Raw genomic sequence first — 25596 nt, forward strand, 5'->3', positions numbered from 1 at the left:
TGTGTTAATTTTTTTTTTACTGTGTTCTTCCACCTGTGACTACTGACAGTAATATTGCACCGATTCTGACACTGAAACTCAATAAATCAGTGAGACTAATCCTTTTCAAAATAATAAATGTTTATTATTTTATTAAATTATTCCACTTTCGAATCCACGCTGTTACTATTTCCAAAATATTTCAACACATTTTAAAGAGATAGCAAAACAAACAAACAAACAAACAAACAAAAAAACTTAGCTGTGATCTTGAAGCTGCGTGTTTCTGCCTTGCCGTCTGTGAAAATGTTCTCTCGGGACCAGAGGGAATGTTTGAAACCATGACTGCTTCACCTTCCTGTGTCTAGTATAACGGTCATATTTTAGTTTGTGTACATGGGTGACTGGTATTCCTTGGGCTACATCTTTCGGAACATGATTCTGGTAATCGGTCTGTACAATTTGTTTTATAATTTTTTTTTTTCATGTGGGTTTTTTTTTTTTTACAAGCAGCGCCATCCGCTGACTGTCTAATTAGAGCCTCTGTCCTCCCGCCAAACAACAACAACGTTTGAGAACGGTTTTGAGTATGGTTCTCGAGATCGGTTACGTAGTGTGGACAGGGCCTTAGTCATGATGGGTAGTCAGTCTGTCCAGATCTGGTTATGACTGGTGTTTATAATTTTGTCCAGTCACTGTAATCCAAGGTTTGTAACAAAACCTTTGTATATTTTTGTAACCTGCAACCTGTAGCCAAAGGACCTTAGTTTTAAATGTGACGTTTATGTGAATAATCCCCTATTCATGCCTATTTTAAATAAATAATAATAAAAAACACCAGTGTTGCAATACTCTACTATTTTTATAGGTTGTGCAAATCAGTTTAGCATACTGTATGTCATTCACTTTAAAACAATGCAGCTCCCTCCTCCTCCTCCCTGTAATTTTCCCCCCATCACTTAATTAGGTTTGTGTAATGTTAATCAGTCAGTGGTGTTGAAGTGTTAATGTGTTCCCATTTTAGCAAGCATCTTAGATTATATTTGCACTGCTCTGCAGAAACATTACTGTGATTAAGTCTATTATAAATACGATTTAAAATTCAGTCACACATATACAAGTTAGTTTGGCGTCATATAAAACAAGATATGGGTATAAAGCTGAACTATTTTTTACTTGGATTATTCCATATATTTTAGCTCCATTTGAATTAGAATAAAAAGCCTTATTACAATATTCACACAAATAGTGGCCTACATCCTGCCAAGGGAGCATGTGATAAACCTGACCTTTTGTTCATCGGCATATTCTGATTTTGTATTGTTTAACAAAGACTTTCCCGTGTGTATAAAATATGTGTGTGTGTATATGTATATGTGTATATATATTTATATATGTGTGTGTGTGTGTGTGTGTGTGTGTGTGTGTGTGTGTATATAGCGTGGAGTGCAGGATGCGCCCCAGGGCTTGAATTTCAGTGCGGGAATAGCGCATTTTCCAAGTTGCTCCCGCATATCTGCAACTTTCAGTGCAGGAAAGTCCTGCAGAGATATTTTAAGACACCAAGCTACTGTATTTTCCACCCAATTTAGAATGCCTGAAATGCTACAACAATCTCTAAGGAAGTGGGTGTCAGTGACGAAAGCACTATGAAATAAATAAATAAATAAATAAAAGTAATGCTGGATATTTTAAGTGCCGCAGGACTTTATTCTCTCGTACGTGATTCTCGGCGGCTATCTTTAAGGATTATAGAAACTCAGTACACTGCAGTAAGTAAATAGTTTTGGAAAAGAAAAGACGTTATTAAGTCTATGTAGGTGTTGTTCATTTTGGGTCTCCAGTGCACAGAAGGTTACGCACATATTACTCAGGAACCGTAAAAGCCACCTCATGGCTTGTTCAAAAGTACAGACTCTGGGCTTTCCAAAGACTTATTCAGTTTGTGTATGCGGTACTCCTAGCCGGAACTACGATCGCCTGAAAAGCCTCTCATCATGTGACAGAGTTCACAGTTTAGGTTTGGTTTTGAGTCTATTGCTCCGTCATTGTAGCAGCTAGACTGAAAGGGGCAGTATCCTCGGAAAGCTTAGAAGCTCAGCTCCCCCCCCCCCCCCCCCCCCATGTTCATTTCATATTGAGGTTCAATTGTGCAGTGTGTGTGTGTGTTTTTTTTTTGTTTGTTTTTTTGAGCCATCTAGATTACAATATATATATATATATATATATATATATATATATATATATATATATATATATTGTAAAGTGACTGATATCGAACTGTTTGATTTTCTTTAGCAGTGTGTTTAGTGGTCTTCTGTGGGGGAGGTTATGAGTTATTGCTGTGGATATTCAAAGCTATCTTTTATTGAGGAAAACCACTGGAAAGCAGTGAGTGCAGAGATGCTTGTGACTAATTCAGCTCTGTCTCACCTTAAAGGGAGGGAAGTGGTGCAAAGTGATAATCTAACAGAACTAATACTGTAAAGGTAAAAAATATGTATTTTAAAATGGATGAGCCTTTTTGAAATTGAAAAATATATTTTTTCATAACAGAAATATCAGTTTATTTGTTTTGGAATCCCCCCCAAAAATATTCTGAAGTTGAGATTAAATAATTTTTGCATCTCTATTTGCTTGCATCTCCATTTTAGTGAAAGTTACTGTATTTCTTGATGTCCTGGGGCAGAAAAGAAGAAACAAATGAGTTTTATAAAAGCACAATCATTTGTAATAGAAATGGCCAATGTTACACTGTACTTGCTATACATTTTCATAACATATATGCATTCTTTGTTTTTTCAAATGAACAGTGAGGTTTTTGTAGAATAGTTCTTGCATTCTCAACTTGTTTTGGGGAAAGGGAGGATTGTATCTTGGGTTGTGGTAAATATGAAGTTACTATTCTCAGTATGGTGGATTAGGTTAGACATTTTTATTACAGTGTAGTTGCCAAGTACGGTTACTGAAAGAATTTCAGTACATATAATTTGGAAAATATTTTTAACTGCAACCATGAGTATTGTAGAAACTAGACATAAAGGTTAATAAAGGTATTTGTCCTACTGTTCAACCTAAGAACTGGGACTACCACTGATTAGGTGAATGCAGCGCTGGAGAAAAGCTGTTGCAAGTGGCTGGTCAGAGTTTATTTGTACAGTTTTCACAACACACTTAGATTTGGGGTTTGCACAGCTTGGGGGAATTGCACATTCGTCACAACCACCAAAACATGCAACTTACTGTAGTTTCAGAACAAATATTTTCACTGCATTACATAATCTGAAAACTGGAAATTTTACATTTTTTTTTAATTGTGCAGCTGTTCCCTCTGGTATACAGTAGGACCATAATATGTATAATTTGGCCATGAAGTCCTAAGCGTTCTAAAAGACAACAACAAAAAAAACAAATGTAAGAAACCCTCCTGTGACAGCAATCATTTCTCAGTGCACAGCAATTTGGCTGTCAGAAACAGCTGGCACGATAGGGCGGAACAATGGGGAAGCAGAGGGAGAGGGAAGTGCTTATTCAAAGCACCCTCCGGGAGGATCAGGTTACAGACTCTGTCATTAACAACAGACTGCGCCATGTACTGAGACTCTGGGCTTCAAGTCTGAGCAGGAGTCTGTGGCTCAGACGGGTAGGTGTTTCAATTACACAAAGGGGGGAAAAGTCATTGGGCAAGTCTTGGCAGCAGTTCCAGAAAGGGAGACATCTCTTCAAGGATACATTGTTTCTGGGGCTGGCGTTTACCGTGTGCCGATATGTGAGCTGAGTCGGGAGGGAGTAAGTTCTGCTTTTAGTTTTCAGTGTGGATTAGTTGACCTGGCAATCCTATCGTTATTGGCGAAGGAATAAGGTTGGCAATTGTGTTTGCTCTGGCTGTTTGAGTCTATTGTTCTACTGCTTTTTTTTCTGGTTCTTTGCCAGTGTGTTATTCTTAGTAAAAACAATCTGTGAGCCTTTATTAATCAAAAGCCTTGTTCAGACTAATCATGTAGGGAACCTCGGAGGTAGGTGTGCACTTGCTGTTTTCATTGTAATTATATACGGTATATATTCTTTAAAAAAAAAAAAAAGGTTAGAGATTTACTTTTGTGTTTGTTTGCTCAACAGTATTTTTATGTTGTTTCATGGTATTGATTCCCATGATTCATAGTGTGATCTCAGTAAAAGGAATTCTTAAATGACACTGGAGTCAGCTGTCTGAGCAGAAACACAGTTCTGCAGTATTTCCTGGCTCCACACAACCCCATTACCACTGTCTGCATCTGAGACAGTCTTAAATACAATTATGAGGTTTTTATCTGCTGTAGCTTTTTTTTATCATTTAGCCTCAGAATGTTTAGAGATGTAATGCAAAAGAAAAATGTGTTGTAGTAAAACAATACACGAATAGATAACATGCATATTTACTTGAATTTACTAAAACAGTTATAAATGTTATGATCAAATGTTATAGCATTTTCTTTTTTCTTTTTTAAAAAAATTTAGTCGTCGCCAATTTTTTTTTTTTTTTTTTTTTTTTTTTTTACCCCGGTTTTCTCCCCAATTTAGCATGCCCAATTATTATCTGTATCCTCGGCTCACCGCTCGCAACCCCCCCGCCGACTCGGGAAACGGAGGCTGGAACACACGTCCTCCGAAACGTGCTCCTGCCAAGTCGTTATTTTTCGCACTGCAGGTCCACAGCAATGCCACCAGACCTATAGTGCCGGAGGACAACACAGATCTGGCGGCTCCACTGCAGAACCACAGGCGCCCTATCGGCCACAGGGGTCGCTGATGCGCGGTGAGCCGTGGATTCCTCTGCCGACCTAAGCCCTCCCTACCCGGGCAGCATTCAGCCAATTGTGCGCCGCCCCCTAGGAACTCCCGATCACGGTTGGCTGTGACATAGCCTGGATTCAAACCTGCGATCTCCAGGCTATAGGGCACATCCTGCACTCCGCGCGGAGTGCCTTTACTGGATGCGCCATGTTGTAGCATTTTCAAAAATGTATATTTATCTATTTTTTAGGAATTGAATCCTGCACTGTACTTTATCTGTACATACAGCATCACGATTTATTTTATTTTTTTCAAAAATAAGAGCAAAAGATAAAATCTGGATGAGACACAAGAGGAATCTCCTTTACTTTACACTTAAAGCAGATGTGCAGGACGATTGAAGCAGTTGTTCATAAACCGCACCAGTAATATAAATGGTGTACATGATGTTAAAGCAATATAAACGTTTGCGCTCCTAAGTAGACTCAGATGAATGTAATGGTTTTGGGGCCCAAGTCCTAAAAAGTTGATTTCAATCTGTCTTTCTTGCTCTTGACTGACTGGTGTTCCAGATGTTGTTTTGCATAAAAGATATGCGTGGAAAAAGGAATGCTTACTTAATGATAATATTATAGTCAGACTGGCTCGATCTGTGCAGCAGGAAAACAAGGAGATAAAGCCTCTGTCAATACGACACACACTGACTGGCAATGGAGCCAGTGAAATGGGGGGCTGTCAACTGGGAGGGGAGTGGGGGGGGGCTGCAGATACACTGCACTCACTGCCAACTGTGAAGGGCAGTTGCTGCAATGTTAGAACTATTGATTTAAAAACATGCAATCTGGCATAAACTTTAGTTTTCCTCTATTGAAACGTACACTTCTGTATTGTTTTGTTCTTCCTAGGAGAGCCTTTGTTTTTTTTCCTCCACCAACGGGGATCCTAGCTGGGAGAGAGGGGTGGCGGGTGTAGCTGCAGACTCTCCCTTACAGCCAGGACAGTCCTGACCTGCAAGGAGAGGAGAGGAGAGTGATCAGACCTCCATCTGCATTATCAATATTCTTCCTCCTCACTCTGGAACACATCCTTTAAACACCAGGTACTGTGGCTGACTGGGATTCCAGGCTTCTTCACTAGTTCACTTCTCAGGCACGCTCTTGGTGCAAGAAAGGCAATATTTTAACTTGATAAAACTAGTATGAGGCTGAGCACTTCAGTTTGGTAATGCACATTTGTTTACTTAAAGAACTGTAGGCCTACATGTTGCAGAAATTCTGATTTTAAACAATGGTTTTAAATACCGAGTTTTGTCGTGACTGGGTTGCCTTGGGTCTGGCTGTGAATGCAAGCACAGTCTGTGTTATCGGTGAGAGACCCATTTTGCAGAACAATGTTTGCTCTTTCCACTTTATGCAAACATTATGTTTAAGGTTGAAAAAATAATGTTTAAACTGGCTGTGCTGCAATTAACTGGGGGCAAGCCTAGGAGATGGGGATGAGAAGGATTTCACTGCACTATGAAAAGGCAATATGAAAACCCGGTTTCTGCTCGTGTTCTTTACACTTTGGTACAGACTGTCAATTATTGTGCGGCTCTGGAGAAATGTTTCTTTAAGTGGGGAAGGTACAATGTTGTTTTCTAAGCTTGTCCAAGAATTGTAAAACTGTATAGAATTGTAAAACTAAGTTTATTAATTAAATAGAAAAAGGCACACTTACAACCTCTAGAACCCAAATTCCAGAAAAAAAAATACAAAAAAAATATATAATAATTTCAGATGATGTGTGTGCAGGTACAGTATGACTCCCACATTCTATGTCTCAAGGTGACTGCACATCAGTGGCTAGTCTGTAATTCAGTTGTTTCTTAAGATTTTTTTTATATGTTGTATGTATGAAGGACTTGCATACTTTTATATTCCATTACAATTGGTTCTGCTGTGGTGGAAGTACTATTGGTTTCAGTTTATTTATTGCTGGGGTGCAGAACTGCACCCGTATTTTATTTTCTTACTGATCTTCTCTACATTTTTACATATAGCAGTTAGTTTATTAAACACATTTTGTAATGTGTGAAACAGGTGAGACGTCTGTTTGTTTGGAATGACAGGCAGCTTTGTTGTGTAAAATAAAACGAGTACTGTATATTCGAATCATTATAGTGGCAGCAAATTATTTTCAACAGTTTGTGCTGCCACTGAATAAACAGTTTTTACATATTTAAAATATTTTATAATCCTCAATTCATGAAACATCAGCTTTTATTAATATCTGGGTGTGTGTGTATATAGTTAGGAGATTTATTGTGCTGTTTCAGTTTGGTCTGATTCCTGAGTTTATTTTCCCATTGTGGAACACTTTTTCATGCATTTATCTGTCATCACTTTTTGACTCTCAAATAGAAGGTAGGAAATGCTTACAGTTAAGTGCAGAAAAGTCTTTGTGTGTTTGTCTGTCCTCATTTTTTTTTAACATGGTGTTTTGTTTTTTCATTTGCTTTTCTTTTTATAAGTTGCATGGAGTGCATTCAGAATTTCAGAAGAGAAGTTAACAGACTTTAGAGGCTTTGTAGCTGATGCAGGTTAAAAGTAATTAATTCTACAGCAAATATCAAGCAAGCCCTGGGCGCAGTATAAAATATATATATATATATATATATATGCACACACACAATGCCTTGCAAAAGTATTCAGACCCCTGACCAATTCTCTCATATTACTGAATTACAAATGGTACATTGAAATTTCATTCTGTTTGATATTTTATTTTAAAACACTGAAACTCAAAATCAATTATTGTAAGGTGACATTGGTTTTATGTTGGGAAATATTTTTAAGAAAAATAAAAACTGAAATATCTTGCTTGCATAAGTATTCAACTCGCACACATTAATATTTGGTAGAGCAATAACAGCTTTAAGTCTTTTGGGGTAAGTATGTACCAGCTTTGCACACAATGTTGGAGTGATTTTGGCCCATTCTTCTTGGCAGATTTGCTCCAGGTTGTTCAGGTTGGTTGGACGACGCTTGTGGACAGCAATTTCCAAATAGTGCCACAGATTCTCAATGGGATTGAGATCAGGACTTTGACTGGGCCACTGTAGGACATTCACCTTTTTGTTCTTGAGCCACTCCAATGTTGCTTTGGCCTTGTGCTTGGGATCATTGTCCTGCTGAAAGGTGAATTTCCTCCCAAGCTTCAGTTTTTTAGCGGACTGAAGCAGGTTCTCTTGCAGTATTTCCCTGTATTTTGCTCCATCCATTGTTCCTTCAATTTTAACAAGATGCCCAGTCCCTGCTGAGGAGAAGCATCCCCACAGCATGATGCTGCCACCACCATACTTCACTGTAGGGATGGTATGTCTTGAGGCATGGGCAGTGTTAGGTTTGCGCCTCACATAGCGCTTTGAGTTTTGGCCAAAAAGCTCTATCTTGGTCTCATCTGACCACAAAACCTTTTCCCACATCGCAGCTGGGTCACTCTCATGCTTTCTGGCAAACTCCAGACGTGCTTTCAGATGATACTTTTTGAGTAATGGCTTCTTTCTTGCCACCCTCCCATACAGGCCAGTGTTATGCAGAGCTCTTGATATGATTGACTGGTGCACCATTACTCCACTCCCAGCCACTGAACTCTGTAGCTCCTTCACTGTAGCTCCTGTAGTGATTGTTGGCCTCTCTGTGGCTTCTCTCACAAGTCTCCTCGTTTGAGCGCTGAGTTTTGAGGGACGGCCTTTTCTTGGCAGTGCCTGGGTGGTGTGATGCAGCTTCCACTTCCTGATTATTGATCAGGAAGTGGAAGCTTCCTGATCAATAATCAGGCATATCCAAACACTTGGATATTATTTTGTACCCTTTCCCTAATCTATGCATTTGTATTACTTTATCTCTAACTTGTGTAGAATGCTCTTTGGTCTTCATTTTCCTTCAGATTCACAGTCTGACCAATGATACTTCAACAGTGGGGTTTTTATCCAATGTGACAGCAACTTTAATGGTTCACAGGTGGAGGCCAATGGTAAGGTAATTGTGTCCTCGTTAGGGCAATTTCTTTCATCGGTGTAAAGTGGGAGCTTCCACAACACAGGGGTTGAATACTTATGCAAGCAAGATATTTCAGTTTTTTATTTATTAAAAATATTTCCCAACATAAAACCAATGTCACCTTATAATAATTGATTTTGAGTTTCAGTGTTTTAAAATAAAATATCAAACAGAATGAAATTTCAGTGTACCATTTGTAATTCAGTAATATGAGAGAATTGGTCAGGGGTCTGAATACTTTTGCAAGGCACTGTGTGTGTGTATATATATATATATATATATATATATATATATATATATATATATAAACACACACTTAACGAGAATGCTAAAGGGGATAAGTGTTGCATTTATAGATGTGTTTTCTTTTTTCATGTTGGTCTTTTAAAGATTACATTTAGGCACCCCTGATGACCTGCAAGCTAATGAGTTATTTGATCTCAATGTGTCGCATAAGATTGTAAACTAAGGACTATAGGCTAATCCTAGAATGATTTTGATTGTGTCAAATATGTATTCAATGTGTGCATGTATTAGAATGGCTTCAGTCACTTAAAACATGCCTGTTGTATTGAAATAAAATCAAAGCACAGAAGACTCAAACACATGGGAGTATTCTAATGTGTGTGGTGTCTTGGCTTTATATAATTTCTACCAAGAGCTTGGATACAGTTTCACCACCATCTGTGAAGTTATGTTGCAGTTTCTTAGGCAAGGAATTGTAATATGTAATGTAATTGTAGTTGTTTCCCTTTTTTTTAGATAACATATATTATTATGGATGTTAAGAAACACATTGTTACTGTTATGAATGAAAACAACCAGCATTGCTGTTTCCCCACAAGAGAAGAGACCGGGAGCCACATCTGCAACCTACTGTAGAAAGAAGCGGATAAAACAGAGTCCATTGAAACATCACAATATTCATAATTATTTAGCTGAATAACGCACCAGGTATGCAATGTACATATTGTACAGTTCGGTCATAGTATTTTAGTAGATACGATTTTATGTAATTTCTTTATTCAGCAAATCCAATTTGCTTTCATACATTGATTGTCAAAGTAGTATATAGATGGCTAAATACTAATTAAATAATTACACCAGGCGTTTAAGATGCTGCAAGGTCATCAAACTTATCTGTTTCAACATTGCCAAAGACAGACCCCATAACCAAGCAGATCATTCCACAGATGTATCCCAAAGGTTGATTGGTTCCAGTAGTTGCAGATGGGCTACAATATGTGAAGGCTTACACTGCCCTCTGATTAGTCTGTTGTATGCCTGTAATAATTGTGTGTGTGTGTGTGTGCTCTTCTGCCCAGCTCCTTGATTTATGCCATTCTGTATTAGCCTCAGATGGCTAGTTGGTTGTTACATTGTGGCAGAGTACATGTGTGTTGGTATTTCAGGACTTTGATCAGATCACTACTCTGGATTTTGTCCACCATAATTTACATCATCAGTGACAGAATAGAGGCCTCTGAAAACAGAAATACCCACATAAGAGCCTTTAAGGAAAGGGGTGGTTTGTGCTTATTTTTTTTAACCTCATGAAAGCGTTTCATTATGTAGTAACTGTTAGGTACTGTTATGATTTAGATGTGTTATGAAAAAGCATCCTTTCCATTTTCAATATAATTTCATAAATGTGCTGGTCTATTTTGAATCACAAACAAAGCGATGAGGACAAACATTCACAACTGGAACCACAGCTTGAATAACCAGGTCATTTTGGGACATATTCATTAAGCTTTTGTACAAAGATTGCACATAAACTAAATAGTGACAACAGTTTTTACAAATAAGTTAAATGAAGGAGCATCTTCATTGTGCTCCTTTTATTTCTAGCTTTGAAAGGTTTTGCTTCGCATTTGTTTTAGAAAAGAATAAAACTATAGCAGCTTAATTTGTATTTATTCAAGCCCTTTGTATCTAAAGCGCGGTGAATCATAAGACAGAAGTGTAGCGTATGCATTTCTGCCAGACTTGGTGGTTTTCTCACTGTTAAGTGGTTGTAGAATGGAAAACATTGTGCCATGTCTAGTGTACTTGATAATACAGACACCCGAGAGTGATGGCACATGACACAGTGTTTTGTGTGTATGCATGATGAATACTTGATATCCCTAATGCCAGCACACATCAGGGACTAGAAGCATAGGATATGGAAAGTGGAAGGATCAACCAATATAGCCCTGTGAGGAAGTTGCGAAAGGAGTGTCATTTAAAACTGGATATTCACAAGTTTTGTTGTTGTCTTCTTTGGTTTATCGCTGGAATCAAGTGTCATCTGAAACTAATGAGGATGGTGTTTAAAAGTCTGATTTCATTAGGCTAAACTGAAAATAATAAAACCACCCGAGGGCTGTTGTGGACAGGGTTCCTGGATCAGCCAGTGATTGTCCTTACCTGTAGAAATTGCAAAAGTAGTGTTATCCCCCCCCCCCAGTTCAATAGCTCTCGTTGAATTGCTGATAATATTAACAAATCGTTAAGTATTTTTGCAAATTTTAAACCTACTGTACTGTTACTGTGATGTGAGTTTTCCACAAATGTCTGGTGGCAAATAACCACTTAGAATTCTTTTAAACGTTAATTCCATTTTTGTCCTTGTTTAGTTCTCTAATTGCTGAAGGTGTGATACAGAAGGTAGGGAATCTCAGATAGCTGGATGGGTCAAGATTTAGAGTCTGGCCAGAAAGGCACGACATCTTCATTCTACTAACAGCAAAGTTAATCGACACCGATGACCCTCGGTCTCACTGCATCTAATTGAATCTGGTGCCAGCAGAGGGTCTCTTGTAATTTGATAGGATTTATTGTGGTCGTCTCAGATAAAACAGTGCAGCTACAATGTCTTTGATATCCTTTGTAACCCGTGTTCTGAAGTTAACGGAATGAGAGAAATCTTTATTATGATGCCATGGCCATGCCAATCCAAAAATAATTCTGGATTTGGTACACACTGTGTGTGTCCCATCTTTTCCTTTTTTCTGTTTTTAAAACATTCATGCAATTGTAAAACTCTTTATGCTGCATCTTCTCAAACTACACATTAAGAGGTGGAAATTTAAGATTATCGGGAAGCTGTTTTTGTTTTTTTTTAAACTCCTCCGACTAGGTATACCTATGTTAGTCAGCAATGTATTGCTGTAGCATGGATTTGCATGTGATTGCATTCCTTACATTCTGAAAGTCTGTGCTCTCTTGAACCTGGCCCAGGTGATAACATCGACAGTTATGTATAATAATGCTTGAGAGGCTGAATTTCGTTTTGAAAATAAACATACATCTCTGTACAGCCTATCGGCCAAATGACTAGGTGAGAAATGTAAATTTAGCTTTAGAGGCTTGCACTAAAATGTACAGTCTATGTACTTAAATGTAACACTGCAGGATATATAATGTTTACATGACAAAGGTTTTGTGAAAGTAACTCATCATTCTTTAAAAGTGCTGCCAAGTTGAAAAACAGTTCCTGCTTTGTTCAAGGATTTATGCAGCTCTCCATTATTTTTAGCATCTGAAAGGAAATCACTGTTGAGCTTTTGTTTCAAAGCCATTATGTGTTTTTAAAGTTGTCTAACCAATACTTCTCAAAAGTTGTTGAAAAATGTGAGTATTACTCTTCTACTAAAAACTGCTTATTATTATTATTATTATTATTATTATTATTATTATTATTTATTAGGATTATTATTATTAGGATTAACGCAGCTGGGATATATTGCAGTGGTGGCGTCTGTATGTATCACACTTTAGATTTTTGCATACATCTTGAAGTGCATATACATTTGTGATGAAACTGGGTTAGGGCCTTTTTTTATAAGGACATACATAAAGTGTGTCTTGTGGCAGGTTATTAGACATTGTTGTTAAACATTTTCCTTATACGATATTCCATTAAACTGAATGAGAACTTTTTATTTATTTATTTATTTATTTTTATATAAATTTAGTCGTTGCCAATTATTTTTATTATTTTCTCCCAATTTGGAATGGCCAATTTATTTTATTATGCTCAGCTCACTGCTACCACCCCTGCGCTCACTCAGGAGGGCGAAGACGAACACACACTGTCCTCCGAAGCGTGTGCCGTCAGCCGACCGCTTTTTTTCACACTGCGGACTTACCATGCAGCCACCCAAGAGCTACAGCGTCGGAGGACAACGCAGCTTACAGGCAAGCCCGCAGGCGCCCGGCCAGACTACAGGGGTCGCTGGTGTGCGGTGAGCCGAGGACACCCTGGCCGACCTAACCCACCCTCCCCCCGGGCGACGCTCGGCCGATTGAGCACCGCCCCCTGGGAGCTCCCGTCCTCGGTCGGCAAAGGAATAGCCTGGACTCGAACTCGCGATGTCCAGACTATAGGACGCATCCGGCACTCTACGCAACTGTTTTTACTGGATGCGCCACTCTGGAGCCCCCTGAAAACTTTATTTTTATTTATTTATTTTATTTTATTTAAAGAAACTTTTTTCTAGTAATTTTGAAAACTGAACCATGACCTACAGTATGAAAGTCTTTTTGAGAGTGAGCCTATATTAGAAGTGATGAGCAATTTATCACTTTTACAATAACATAAAGAAAATAAAGAAGTAAAGCACACACAATCTGACAAAGCACTCTTGCTGTCAACTGCCTGAAATCTTCTCTTAAGCTCTTTTGAATCCCTAACTCTCTAGGGTTGATATTTTCTGTTCTGCAGCATTAATAATAATAATAATACATGGCTGAAAGTTTAACTCATTAAATAACGTAATACAAGAAAGAACGGCAACCTGAAACAAAATATTATAAAAATAACTGTCAGTAATTAATAATTACAATTATTTGTGTAATCTTTTGTTTCAGGTTGTCATCCTTGGTTGTATTACGTTTCATTTAATAATAAATGAAACGTAATACAAGAAATAGTAATTTGAAACATTTGTTTATTATTTAAATTTAATGTATTAACCTGTCTTGCTGACTAAACTAAAATGAGACAACTAGTCAACAATAACAATCACTATATATTAAAGCGCTTTGTGATGGTGGTCCACTGTGAAAGGTGCTATGTAAAATAAAGATTGATTGATTGATACAAGTGAAAGTCCCAGTAAAACAATACAATAACTTTGGGGAGCTCACTTATAAATACATATTTATATCAACATATATATGAACGAAATGTCATTAAGGTGATTGGTAAATGTGTAAAAAATAAATAAAAAAAAAAATGCAAATAGTTTATTTTTATGAACTTACAGTATTTAAACACTCGCTCACCTCTCTGACAAGCATTTATAATGAAGAGTTCAGATACGCTACGCTCCCTGTATGTTTTTGTTCGTGGCGCCGTTTTGTATGCATTATGGGAGCTTTACAGGAGGGCGGGTCTCGGTTCTTGCACTACAGACCCCAGAGTGAGAGCAGCTTCAGTGGTTGCCTGAAACGAACTTGAAAGTGGCTGAGATGCGGAAGTAACTTTTATGATGAGTGACCATGAAGAAAGCGTGAAGTTTTATAGTATAATAATCAATCCAAATTGTGCAGTTTATTAATTGTTTTGAAGTCGGTTTCAGTGTTTAATTTAACAATCGGAAATTAACTGTATTTTCGATTAATTACTCACCACTATATATTAGATAAAATATGGTATAGCACTTTCTTTGATCGTAAGCCAGATATGCCTAAGTGGGTTTTTGTCTGCTCATGTTTGTGGTCCTCTGATAACACTACAAACACCACGACAATAGACGGCCTGCCTCATGTGCAACGCTTTAGCAGGAACACAGCCATGGGATCCAGCTGGAATGCATACTGATAAAAGGGTGGAATCTGCTTTGAGATATATCTGCAGATAGGCTTTTTATCAGTAAAAAAAAACCCAAAAAACAACACATCGTGCCAATCACTCTTCAAGAAAGAACTTTAGTCTGTTATCAGTAACTTTAATCTTGTATTTCTAAATGAATTAAAAACCCTTTGTTTTAGCATTGAAGATGGACTTTTTAAAAATGAAATCTAAGACTTGTGTGAGGCCAGCAGCGGAGTTGTCCATTACTAGGTTGTGGGGGCTGAAGTGCTTATTGGGGTGCAAGTCTCAAGTGGCATAAGATTTCAATGGAAAATAGCTACTTGTCTCGGCTCTCACAAACCAGATTCCTGGGACTCTGCCACTTGTTTTTTTTTCTTTCTTTTTTCTTCCAGCCATGGCAGTGAAGCGCTCTTCTTTTCTCTGGACAGTTTCACCTTCAATTAGTTGCTCGACAAAAAGTTATCTCAATGTACTATACATTAAGGTGTGGGGGCGGGGGTCAATATATAAAAATAAAGTTTTGGCTTTAACAGAGTGCTTTAGGGCTAATACGAGAAATAGGACTTTAAACAAAATGGCAACCAGAAAGAACTGCCTGACACCCCCTTCAAAATGTTTTGGCTGCATTTCAACACTCTAAACCAGAATGCTGGCTTGAGTTAGATAATATGAGGAAACAAATCTGCCTAGGAATACTTGCAGATAGATGCAGCGTCATTCCAGTACTCTGCATGTTCTGCAGAATATGAATTAATACAGGCTTCCCCAGATTTGCTTCTGTGGTTTTTATTTATAGAAAGAATGAACAATGCATATTCTCAATATACTATATTCTCGTGTGTGTGTGTGTGTGTGTCGTCTGTATACATGTATATCTCACAATTTTATTTTACAAGTATTCATTGAACTACTGTACAGCAGTTCATAATGTTCACCTTCTTTTAAATATTAAAAAACAAAAAAAGTGATAGGGCTTTTTTTCCTTTTACCCCAGCGACCATATTGAGTTCTCTCCATGCATTTGAACCTACATGTCACTGCAGTACAAAATATATATATATAAAATTAAATGTCAACTGGCGCAAGAATTTAATATTGCTGGCTCTATATGAGGTCCTCTTGTGCTAGAATGCTACATATCCAAATTTGCACACCTGGCTGTAATTAGTAATTGATCATCAGTATTCAGCGTTAGCTATATATAAAGCTTGATTGTCATAAAACGGTTCTAGACTGCTTTTGGTTTCGGAACAGATTTCATGCATACTTAACATTTTTAATCCCTCAAATCTAACCATTTTTTTTTAAATAACTCCTGAGCTAAAGCTTTGTCATAATGGCCTAAATGCAAAGCCAGCTATACCTGAAACCATTTTTTTCTGTGCTCAACCCAGATTATAACCTATTCATTTGATTCAGAATTAATTGGATCATGATAAATAATTGGATCAATAATAAATAATCTATTACAATAATGTTTAACGTGCAAATCTGTTGACTGTGAGGACATTGAGCATTGGATTATTTGTCTAATTTAGTGCTACATGGATAAACATTTGTACCTGACCCAGCAGCCTTTCTTGCTTGATAACTGCGTCCCTTTTTTGCAAGAATGCCTGCCTTCGCAAATTGAAAATAAATGTTAATCTCAAGGGCCTATATTGGTGTGGGTTTTGCCCTTCTGTCTCAATCTGTCCTCCCCCACTCTTTCTATTTTCTTATTTCTGGCAGCCTTCTCCTCCTCTGCTCCACTTCTCTTTATCATGCTGAGCCTCTCCTCCTTCTGTGTCTGTCTGTTCCCCTTCCTGTCTGCCCTGGCTGTCTCTCACAGACATTGTACCAGCCAATAGGATAATGGGGTCTTCCTGCTGCTAACCACTCAGCTAGGTACTGGTTACCATGGCAACAGAAAGAAGACCCCTGGTACAGTAAATGTGAATTTTAGACCTACAGCAGTATCATTTTTGTGTACTGTACAATGCCATGCACAGCACAAAGCAGGACAAAAAGCAGCAGGAATAATGATTAAGCTAAATGATAATTTAACTGTTGAACTGTATAAAAAATGTTGTCATAGTTTAAAAATAGTGACCTTAAACTTTTATCTTCATTCAACTAAAATTCAATACCTTAATAATAGTAATTTCTTCCACTCCACTCCCCTTTGTGTGGACAAGATAAGAATAAACAAATGAAGTGGCTGAGTCCTTTCATAGATACAAAGTCCAAAGTTAACCACAGTGAGGTATTTCCTGTGTTGCAGGGTTATACAAAAATGGCCTGAAACCCAGCAAAGACCTAATCCGGGTCCCCCTGAAAAAGTATGGGGAAGGCTAAAGTGATGGGGACATACCAGCCCTGAAAAAAATGGCACCTCTAATTTGGTCAGCCATACACTGACAATCCTGTAGGCTGTGGAAGAACTGTGTTTTAGAGCACAGCTGGTTACTCCACCTATCCCCACAAGCAATAAATATTCCTCCATTTAAACGCTTCTGAAATGGGACAGCTACAGTAACTAGGAAATGTCAGGAAAAGTTGTGTTGTTAATTTATCCATTAAAGTTTTTTCTGTTTTCTGTCTTGCAGTTCTATGATGGTAGATGGAGTCATGATTCTCTCTGTCTTGGTGATGTTGGTCTTGCCCTCTTCCAGCATGGAAGGTAAGGAAAAATATGCTAACTCCCTGTGTTCTATGGGAATTATATCGGCAAGGATTGTCTTTTTTTAAATGAAGGACTAATCGAATATTGAGCTTTAGTCATTTGTGCTTTTTTTTCTCATTCTGTGTTGAGAAGTTTGATTTGAATTGTGTCATAGAACAGTCATAAAGTCATAAAGCAGTGCAGTGTTGTCAATGTTGATGTGTCTTTCACTTTGGTAGCATATCGCTTACAAGGAGAGTGGGATAAATCAGAACTCATCTCTGTATCTGCATTTATCTCAAGCAATCACGGGGGGGGGGTTCTATTGTATTTCAAATACTGCTTAACTGAGGGAGCCTTTCTGCAGCATATACTGTCTATACCTCCACTATTAAGACCCCTATCACTCTGAGCCAGTGTATTTTGGTATTTTCCCTCTGTCACATCATGGATAAATAGTTATAGGGTAAATCAGGGGATCCATAATGGTACTGTTTTGCTCTTTAAAAAAAAATAATAATAGTAATTAAATCAAAACATCTTTCTTTTAAAGTTCAGCTTAACTTGACCTCAACAGAATATGTGGAGTGTCATCATTTTAATACAGCAATTCAACAATATATTTAGAAAACAGGACTGGGTCTATTTTAATGATCTAAACTGCCATCCCTAAAACTCGCCTCAACTCTGTGAATTTGAAGGCAGTCTGAAGAGCCCTCTCTATTAGAACTCTCCTCTATTAAAATGATTTTACTGTACTACTGTATCTGTCGTTTTCTCACTTTTGTTTCCCTGCTGTATTTATTTTAGGAGGAATCCGAGTGACTTGGAGTCCTCAGAGTTTGACTCTGTGCCATCTTCATAAGCACATACTTCTAAGCTTTCTCACCGAATCTGTGACAACTGTGGGAGCCTGTGTAATCAGTCACTCTCCCCAGTGCTTACTTTGTGTCTTACAGCCTCTGCGTTGCACCTTATTTGTTTAGTTCTTTCACAATGTAGCATCTTCCTTTTTTAGTACCCGCATTCCTTTAAATACCAACTCTGGTTGGCAAGTTTTTATTTGGCACATAGCCTTCCATTTTGATTCAGATCACATTCTGTTTGTTAGAGCAATGGTTCATAACTCCAAATCTGGGTTTTTGTTTCTAACAAGAAATTGAATATTTCCTAGATCCTCTTTTGTCCCCTTTGCCTAATTTGAATCGTGGTCCAATTTGGTGGGGGCTAAGACAAGAATGAGGCCTCTGACAAAAGTAGAGCCAGTAATTTTAAATCTGCACTGCTTTCTAGTCCAAACAAGAATTTGTACAGTACAGTAGAACTATTTTTTCTAGAGGCTTTGTGCATCATTGAACTGAAATGCAGTTTCGCCAGATAAACATAATGTTATAATATGCCTTCCTCTATTTTTAATTTGTGTGTCATTTGAAGAATAGTTTGAGGTTTCCTTAAACTTTTTTTTCTTTTGTTTTCCACAGAAGAAGAATTGAAGGTAAACACAAAAACCTATGAGTGTGTTTGTGAGGGAATGTCCTGTGGGAACAGGGATCGCTGCTTTGGCCAGCAGTGTTTTTCCTCACTCAGTATAAATGATGGCACTTGGGTTTACCAGAAAGGCTGCTTTCAGGTTTACGAACAGGGAAAGATGACCTGCAAAACCCCTCATTCCACGGAACAGGCTGTGGAGTGCTGTCAAGGGACTTTGTGTAACATAAACATCACAGCACAATTGCCCCTAAAAGGTAAGACAGTTCTCTACATGAAAATAACTTTATTTTTATTGTGGATCACTGTCATTGGTAGCATGTATTATGTTTGTACTGACTCATCACAATGATTTTTGATCAATAAATGTTGACAACACAGTAGTTTAAATGGATTGTAGCGTGCCATTGCACTGCACAAGATATAAGTCTTGTTTAGATATGAATGTTTTATCAAATTAAAATGAGAAAGAAATGTTTACTTTATTTTATTGGAATAATATGTACTGGCTTCCATTTTGGTCATGTGACTTTTTGTTTCCACAGGATAAAGACCAAATGCTTGGCATACAGGTGTATGCTATGATTCGCTAAATTGGATTGTGGCTATCATTCAGTCCAAATTAAGCACATTGCAGAACTTTGATTTAAAGCTCTGGTCATACCAATAACCGAGACTACTGACTTAGTGACATATTGTCTTTAAATTCCTTGATTCTCTCGGTTGCCAAAAAATTGACCACTTTGCCACTTTTTTTTTTAACCTCCCGCCACGAGACATGCTTACAGCAAGTAAAAGCTATGTTTTAAATGTATTTCCTTTTGTTGATAAACCATTTCAAGAGGATCCATAGTGCCATATGTAAAGAAGAACGTGTGGGGTGGGGATAGGGATGGGAATATTCAAGACATGAACACATTTTAATCTAGTGGCAGCTTCTTCTGATGTGAGGCCCAGATTTGGCTCATCCTCATCAACAGCTGTTGCCCATCAGAGTCATTCATTATAGCTTCTACTCCACAGACCCTTAACTTTTGTAACGAGACATCTCGGAAGATCAGAATAGTCACATCCAGCTTTGAGCATTTACAAATGGTAAAAGAAATGCAGGCCAGGCTTTTTATTTTTGTTTCGGGATATATCTTGATATTTTTTTTGAAAAGAACAACTTCCTTCACTTGAGGCAAGAGTGATTTTATTGTGAATTGGATTAGCGCTGTGACTAATTTTCCAGTTTCTCGGGAGTTGATTCAAGGACAGGATGTAAAGCTCTCTAAAGACCCTTTCACACTGGCACTCCTACCCGGGTCCCAACCCTGGTTCTAGCTACTCCGGTCACAATCCTGGGTCGTACCCGGGTCGCAGCGACCCACCTCAGGATGTGGGTCGACACACTTTGACCCGGGTTGAGCGAGACAAAATGCATGATGGCCGTTCGTAATCCGATGAAAAAACAAACAGCCATGCCTGCATGAAAGTTTCGCTTCCTGTTTAGACATATTTTTGTTGATTTTGAGACACCATGAGCCAGATTGCAGCAGGGATGATGAAGCATTTGCTCTAATCAACATTTGTGCCGACAGTTCAATCCAGAGAAGCTTGGATGGAAGCGTCCGTAACAAGCTGCTTCCAGGGCATTGATACACGCATTGTGTACTTGTGTCTGTCACCCAGGTCAACCCTGCTTTATCAAAAGCAGTGTGAAATCGCGTAGCCGACCCACATGACACCAGGTCCTGACCCGCCTAGGTTCCGACCCAGGTAGAGCATGCCAGTGTGAAAGGGCCTATAGGGAAAGCAGCCAGAATAGCTTTTACTGGGAAGGCGTTGGCAGTTGTATTGTTGATATTCATGCTGTGAACAAAAATTAAGTTCTTTGTCCAAATATACTGATACTGATCTAAATGGTAAAGCTTTTTACATATCTATGGAATGTTGCTAGCCTTGTGGTTGCTGGGTATAAATTGTTTGACTTCATGGTGTAGATGCAACCAGGTTTAATATTTTGTTACAAATGGGCAGTCATCCACTATAAATTACTTATTTCGTCAACTGTCTTAGTTATATATACACACAACTGCTTTTGAAATTCACCCCATTTATTTTTTATTTTTTTAAAGGGAAACCTCAAAAAGGTGAAGCTCAGCATTACAGTGTGACAACGCTGGCCATCGTTATTGTGGCCCCTGTCATAGTGCTGATAGTCCTATCTGTGATTGCTGTCCTGATCTTCAGATCAATCCACCACAATCAGATGGAGAGGCTAAATGCACGAGATGCAGAGTACGGGACGATAGATGGATTGATAGCCTCAAACGTTGGGGAGAGCACTTTGGCAGTAAGTGAAGCCAGCTTTGTAAGCTAAGATTCTAATTTTAAATTATTTAAATTGTTATATATTGCACACGTGTTTTTTTTTATAAAACAGAAGGCGTGTCGGTTCCTAGAATGCTTGCCATTTGAATCTGGTATTTCAATATGTCTGTACCACATAAAACTGAAGAGAACTTGGCACTTGTTTTTAAGGCATTATTAGTAGTAGCCCCTCTATTAAAACTACGAAAAAGAAAGTGCAGTTTTTACCAAAGCACACTTTCACCACGGAAATGAAGCAACGATTTCTAGAACAGATTTAATTTAACAGGCTCTGTTTTGCCTTAAGGCAGGCTTGGGTTTGTGATTATCTCAAACTTTGGGATTTGATAATTGTACCAAAAAAAATCTTTTATAGTCTTTTATGGGTTTTGAAGTCATCATTGCTGTAAATCTGTATTGCTGTCATGTGGCAAACAAATGTTTATCTAAAAATATCTCTGTTGTAATTTTTTTTTTTTGGTAAATCAGAAGATAACCAGCACCCTCTTGTGGATTCCTGAAGCATTTGCTGTGAATAATTAGGCTGTAAAATTCACAATTTACTTCAATGCAGTACATTGGAAAGGAAAATAATTGATAGTTGATTGGCAGCCCAGCACATATCATTTAAAATGAAGATATACGTGTGTTTTATATACAGTGGCACTGATTTCTGTTTCTTATTCTTTACATAGGATTTGTTGGACCATTCCTGTACATCAGGCAGTGGATCTGGTCTGCCTTTCCTGGTTCAAAGGACAGTAGCTCGGCAGATTACACTAAATGAGTGTGTGGGTCAGTATTCTGGGAATTTTTTTATTTTTTTATTTTATTTATTTATTTCTTAGCAGACGCCCTTATCCAGGGCGACTTACAATTGTTACAAGGTATCACATTATACATTATTTCACATTATACAGATATCACATTATTTTTACATACAATTACCCATTTATACAGTTGGGTTTTTACTGGAGCAATCTAGGTAAAGTATCTTGCTCAAGGGTACAACAGCAGTGTTCCCCACTGGGGATTGAACCCACGACCCTCCGGTCAAGAGTCCAGAGCCCTAACCACTACTCCACACTGCTGCCCAATATTACTACAATGCTGTTATCAGGATTACAAAATATGCAGTTAGTTTATTAAGAATAAACTTTGGTTGTAATCTTGTCTAGAACTTGCAGTGACTCCATTTGTTTAAACAGTAAATAATGCATTAAGTTATTAAGATGGTAATTGCTTTAACTGATCTAATGTTTCATATTTGTGTGTGTATATAATATATATATATATGTATATAATATATATATATATATATATATATATATATATATAGGGCAGCAGTGTGGAGTAGTGGTTAGGGCTCTGGGCTCTGGACTCTGGACTCTTGACCGAGGGTTTTATTAATATAGTGGCTGTTGCCGCCCAGCTGAAAAAACACAATCAAGATGCTACTGTGCCTTTAACAATAAGGATTGATTGTGCTTCTATAAGACTAGATAAATTGCGCGTTGCTGGCTGAAAAAAAAATAATCTTGGAACCACATGACAGCTGTGTTAGGTCTTGACACAACATTTAACCAATCAGAGTTGAAGGAGTGGGTTTTCTGTGTTAAGTACTTCGAGTGGCTAAAACGTTAAAAATGAAAGCAAAAATAGTGACAATGAATGCAGGGGGTCAAAATAAGCCGGCGATCGACGCAATCCTACGATCTACTTTATTAAAAAAAATATTACGATTATTTTCGGGTATTTATCATTGTTATTTTTTTGTCGTATTATTGTACTGTAAGGTGATTATATAGTACGTAATAGCTATACATATGCCCCAAAAAAGCTGTGAGAGATATTGGGGGTTCATATATAGAGGCTGACATACAAATGCAGAGGTGCTGGATTATTGCACTGCGGTTTCATTATTACACTGCGGTTTCATGCAACAGTTATGATGGTCACCAAACGTGTGTGATTACTGTTGTGTTAAAAAATTGTTAAAATGAACAGTTGCATTAAAAAAATGTAAATAGCGAAAAATAAAGACATTAACATTAACAAAATGCCCTGAAAACACACACACACACTCACAGTCAGTACTCAGGTATCCGTTACCCAGATACATGTCAGTTGCGTTTTACCGCCCTTGTATTAAGAATAAAATCAATCCCCATTATTTATACCTATATATAACAAAATAATGCACTTACCTGGCACACGTGATTTCTGACTCTGTCACCAGTTTTCTGATACAAAGCCCATCTCTTCAATGTTGCAATTGATCTGAATGTCCGTCACAGCCCGCGGTTAAATAAATAAATAAATAAATAAATTCTCTCCAATGCCAAGTCAGTCTGTCTTACATTGTGCAGTTACAGAGCACTTTCTTCAGTTTCACCTGACGAAAATGCAGCCAAAACAAAGCGAAGGAGACAAGCTAGGGTAATATAACCGTTAATCATTAAACAGTTTTAGATACTGCAATGCATTTTTTTTAATATCTGTGATGTTGCTTTTGTGTATTTTCAATTGCAAGTGAAATGTGACGTTAGGGCCTTATCGAGCACTATATTCTGCAATTTTGAACACCGACTTTGGATACTGTTTTAATTTTGGAAACTTGTTAAAAAATATATAGTACTGTACCAACAAAACCAATACAGTACATCTAAATGGAAGCCTACTTATTTTAAAACGCAGTCCTTTTCAGATATGCGTTTTTGATATTGTCCGTTTTTTCAGGGAACACAAAAAACATACAAGGGTTGTAACGGGCCAAAATGAAATCAGATATGCGTCACACGCGCTTAACCGTCACTGAAGTAAAAATTTTATAGGGTCGGATATGCGCGCACATTCAGGAGTGATGCATGAAGAAAATAACAAATGAATGAGCAAATAAGTATATGATGTAAGCACTGTCTTCCTACTATATTTCTGTTGAAACCTATTCTTCAGTGTAGGATAGGGATTAAAGATTTGTTTTGCTCTTGTACCAACACCAAAATAAACAAAGTAGTACGTAAAAATAACAGTACAGTAAACCTTTTTTTTTTTTGTTGCCTAACTAGACATATAGCAACATTTTTTTTAACCCTTTTTTTTATTATAGGGATTACAAAAACATGCACAAATTGGATTAAAAACTCACATCTACAAGGCTAAATATTATAAGGAAATGTTGCAACATACTAGAATCTCTGATCCACAATTCCTCAAATCTCAGGTTTTACCACATCAATGATATGGTGCGTTGATGTGATAAACTTACTTTCTAATCACCCAGTATATTGAATGCCAGTTGGGTTCGTTCGAAGCAAAAGGGGGGGGGGGGAAGTGCTTTTCTGTAGGGTGGTAAATGCACTCTGTGAAGCCCACCGCCTGTAAGAAAATACGTTAAGTAATAAATCACACTCCGCTTTCCAGATCGGTGCTAGAAGACTGTGGGAGAAGAGTGTAAACAATCTGGGTGTGCCAAAGTTCATTTTGTTTTCTATACTTTAGTAGATGTTTCCCAATGAATGATTTGCTTGCTGATTTTATTCAAAATTATTCCACAGGTCCAGGATAATTATAGGGTAAACTACTTAATGGGTAGCAAGCAAAACATGGTTTTGGTTCCAGTTTATAATCCCCACTGATGACTTGTTGTTGGGTGTGTTGTGTGGTGTGTTTTTTTTTTTTTTTGCCTTTTTGAGTTCAAGGATACAGAAGAGTAAGTCCCATGTGAATAGTTCCTCCTCGCCTGTGTTGCCTGTGATTGGTCCCAGACAGTCTTGTACAATTGCTACATTTTCTAACTCTGAAGCAATCGATTGAAAAACAGGTTGCTTAATATGAAATTTACAGCCACGTCCAGTTGAATTTATTGTCCTAATTATTTATTTTTTGAATCCTGTAATTCAGTTTTAAGGAAACGCTTAAATGACCCCCAGCTGCTGTTTCTTGGAATCAAAGAACCCTCCTGTGTGTAGTGTTAACTTGGCTAGGTTCTGTTGGGAAGATATTCCAGCAGTAAGGCACGACCAATAGCTCTCCAGACAGCTTGCTCAATTATCAAAATGATGAGTCTGCATGTATGCAACTAAATGTCATGCCAGGTAAATTCAGATCAGTTTAACAGATGTATTCGCACAGGTTTTTTTAAATTTGTTGTATTGATTTATAGGAAAAGGCCGCTATGGAGAAGTCTGGAGAGGACAGTGGCAAGGAGAAAGTGTGGCAGTGAAGATTTTCTCCTCCAGAGATGAAAAGTCCTGGTTTCGAGAGACTGAAATCTACAACACTGTGCTGCTGAGGCATGAAAACATATTGGGTAAGTAAACTGTTTGGGAAGTTCATTGTGGAGCAGTGGGGTTCTAACCCTAACTTGGAAGTACTTGGAAGCTGGAATTGTTCATCCCGAGTAGCCCAATTACTAGCTAGTATACTGTATCTTCTGATGTCTAATTTAATCCGTTTTAGGGTGCAACAAATTATATTAATACTTTGTACTTGGGGAACAAATGCTA

At 37.8% G+C, this 25596-nt stretch overlaps 1 protein-coding gene across 7 annotated transcripts in view; it reads left to right on the forward strand.

Moving 5' to 3' along the window:
• The window catches only part of LOC117410035 (activin receptor type-1), a 39539-nt gene that overhangs the window by 2957 nt on the left and 10986 nt on the right, over positions 1-25596 (forward strand). For 2 of the 7 annotated variants that reach the window (XM_034016395.3, XM_034924389.2), the window contains 7 exons: positions 5658-5851; positions 9558-9749; positions 17190-17263; positions 18727-18990; positions 20854-21071; positions 21784-21883; positions 25254-25400. In XM_034016395.3, the coding sequence (XP_033872286.1) occupies positions 17194-17263; positions 18727-18990; positions 20854-21071; positions 21784-21883; positions 25254-25400 (799 nt within the window). In that variant the 5' untranslated portion in view covers positions 5658-5851; positions 9558-9749; positions 17190-17193. The other 5 variants (XM_034016411.3, XM_034016403.3, XM_034016409.3 and 2 more) reach the window with 5 other exon arrangements.

The sequence above is a fragment of the Acipenser ruthenus genome, chromosome 10 (genome assembly GCF_902713425.1).
Source record: "Acipenser ruthenus chromosome 10, fAciRut3.2 maternal haplotype, whole genome shotgun sequence".
NCBI classification, from domain to species: Eukaryota; Metazoa; Chordata; class Actinopteri; order Acipenseriformes; family Acipenseridae; genus Acipenser; species Acipenser ruthenus.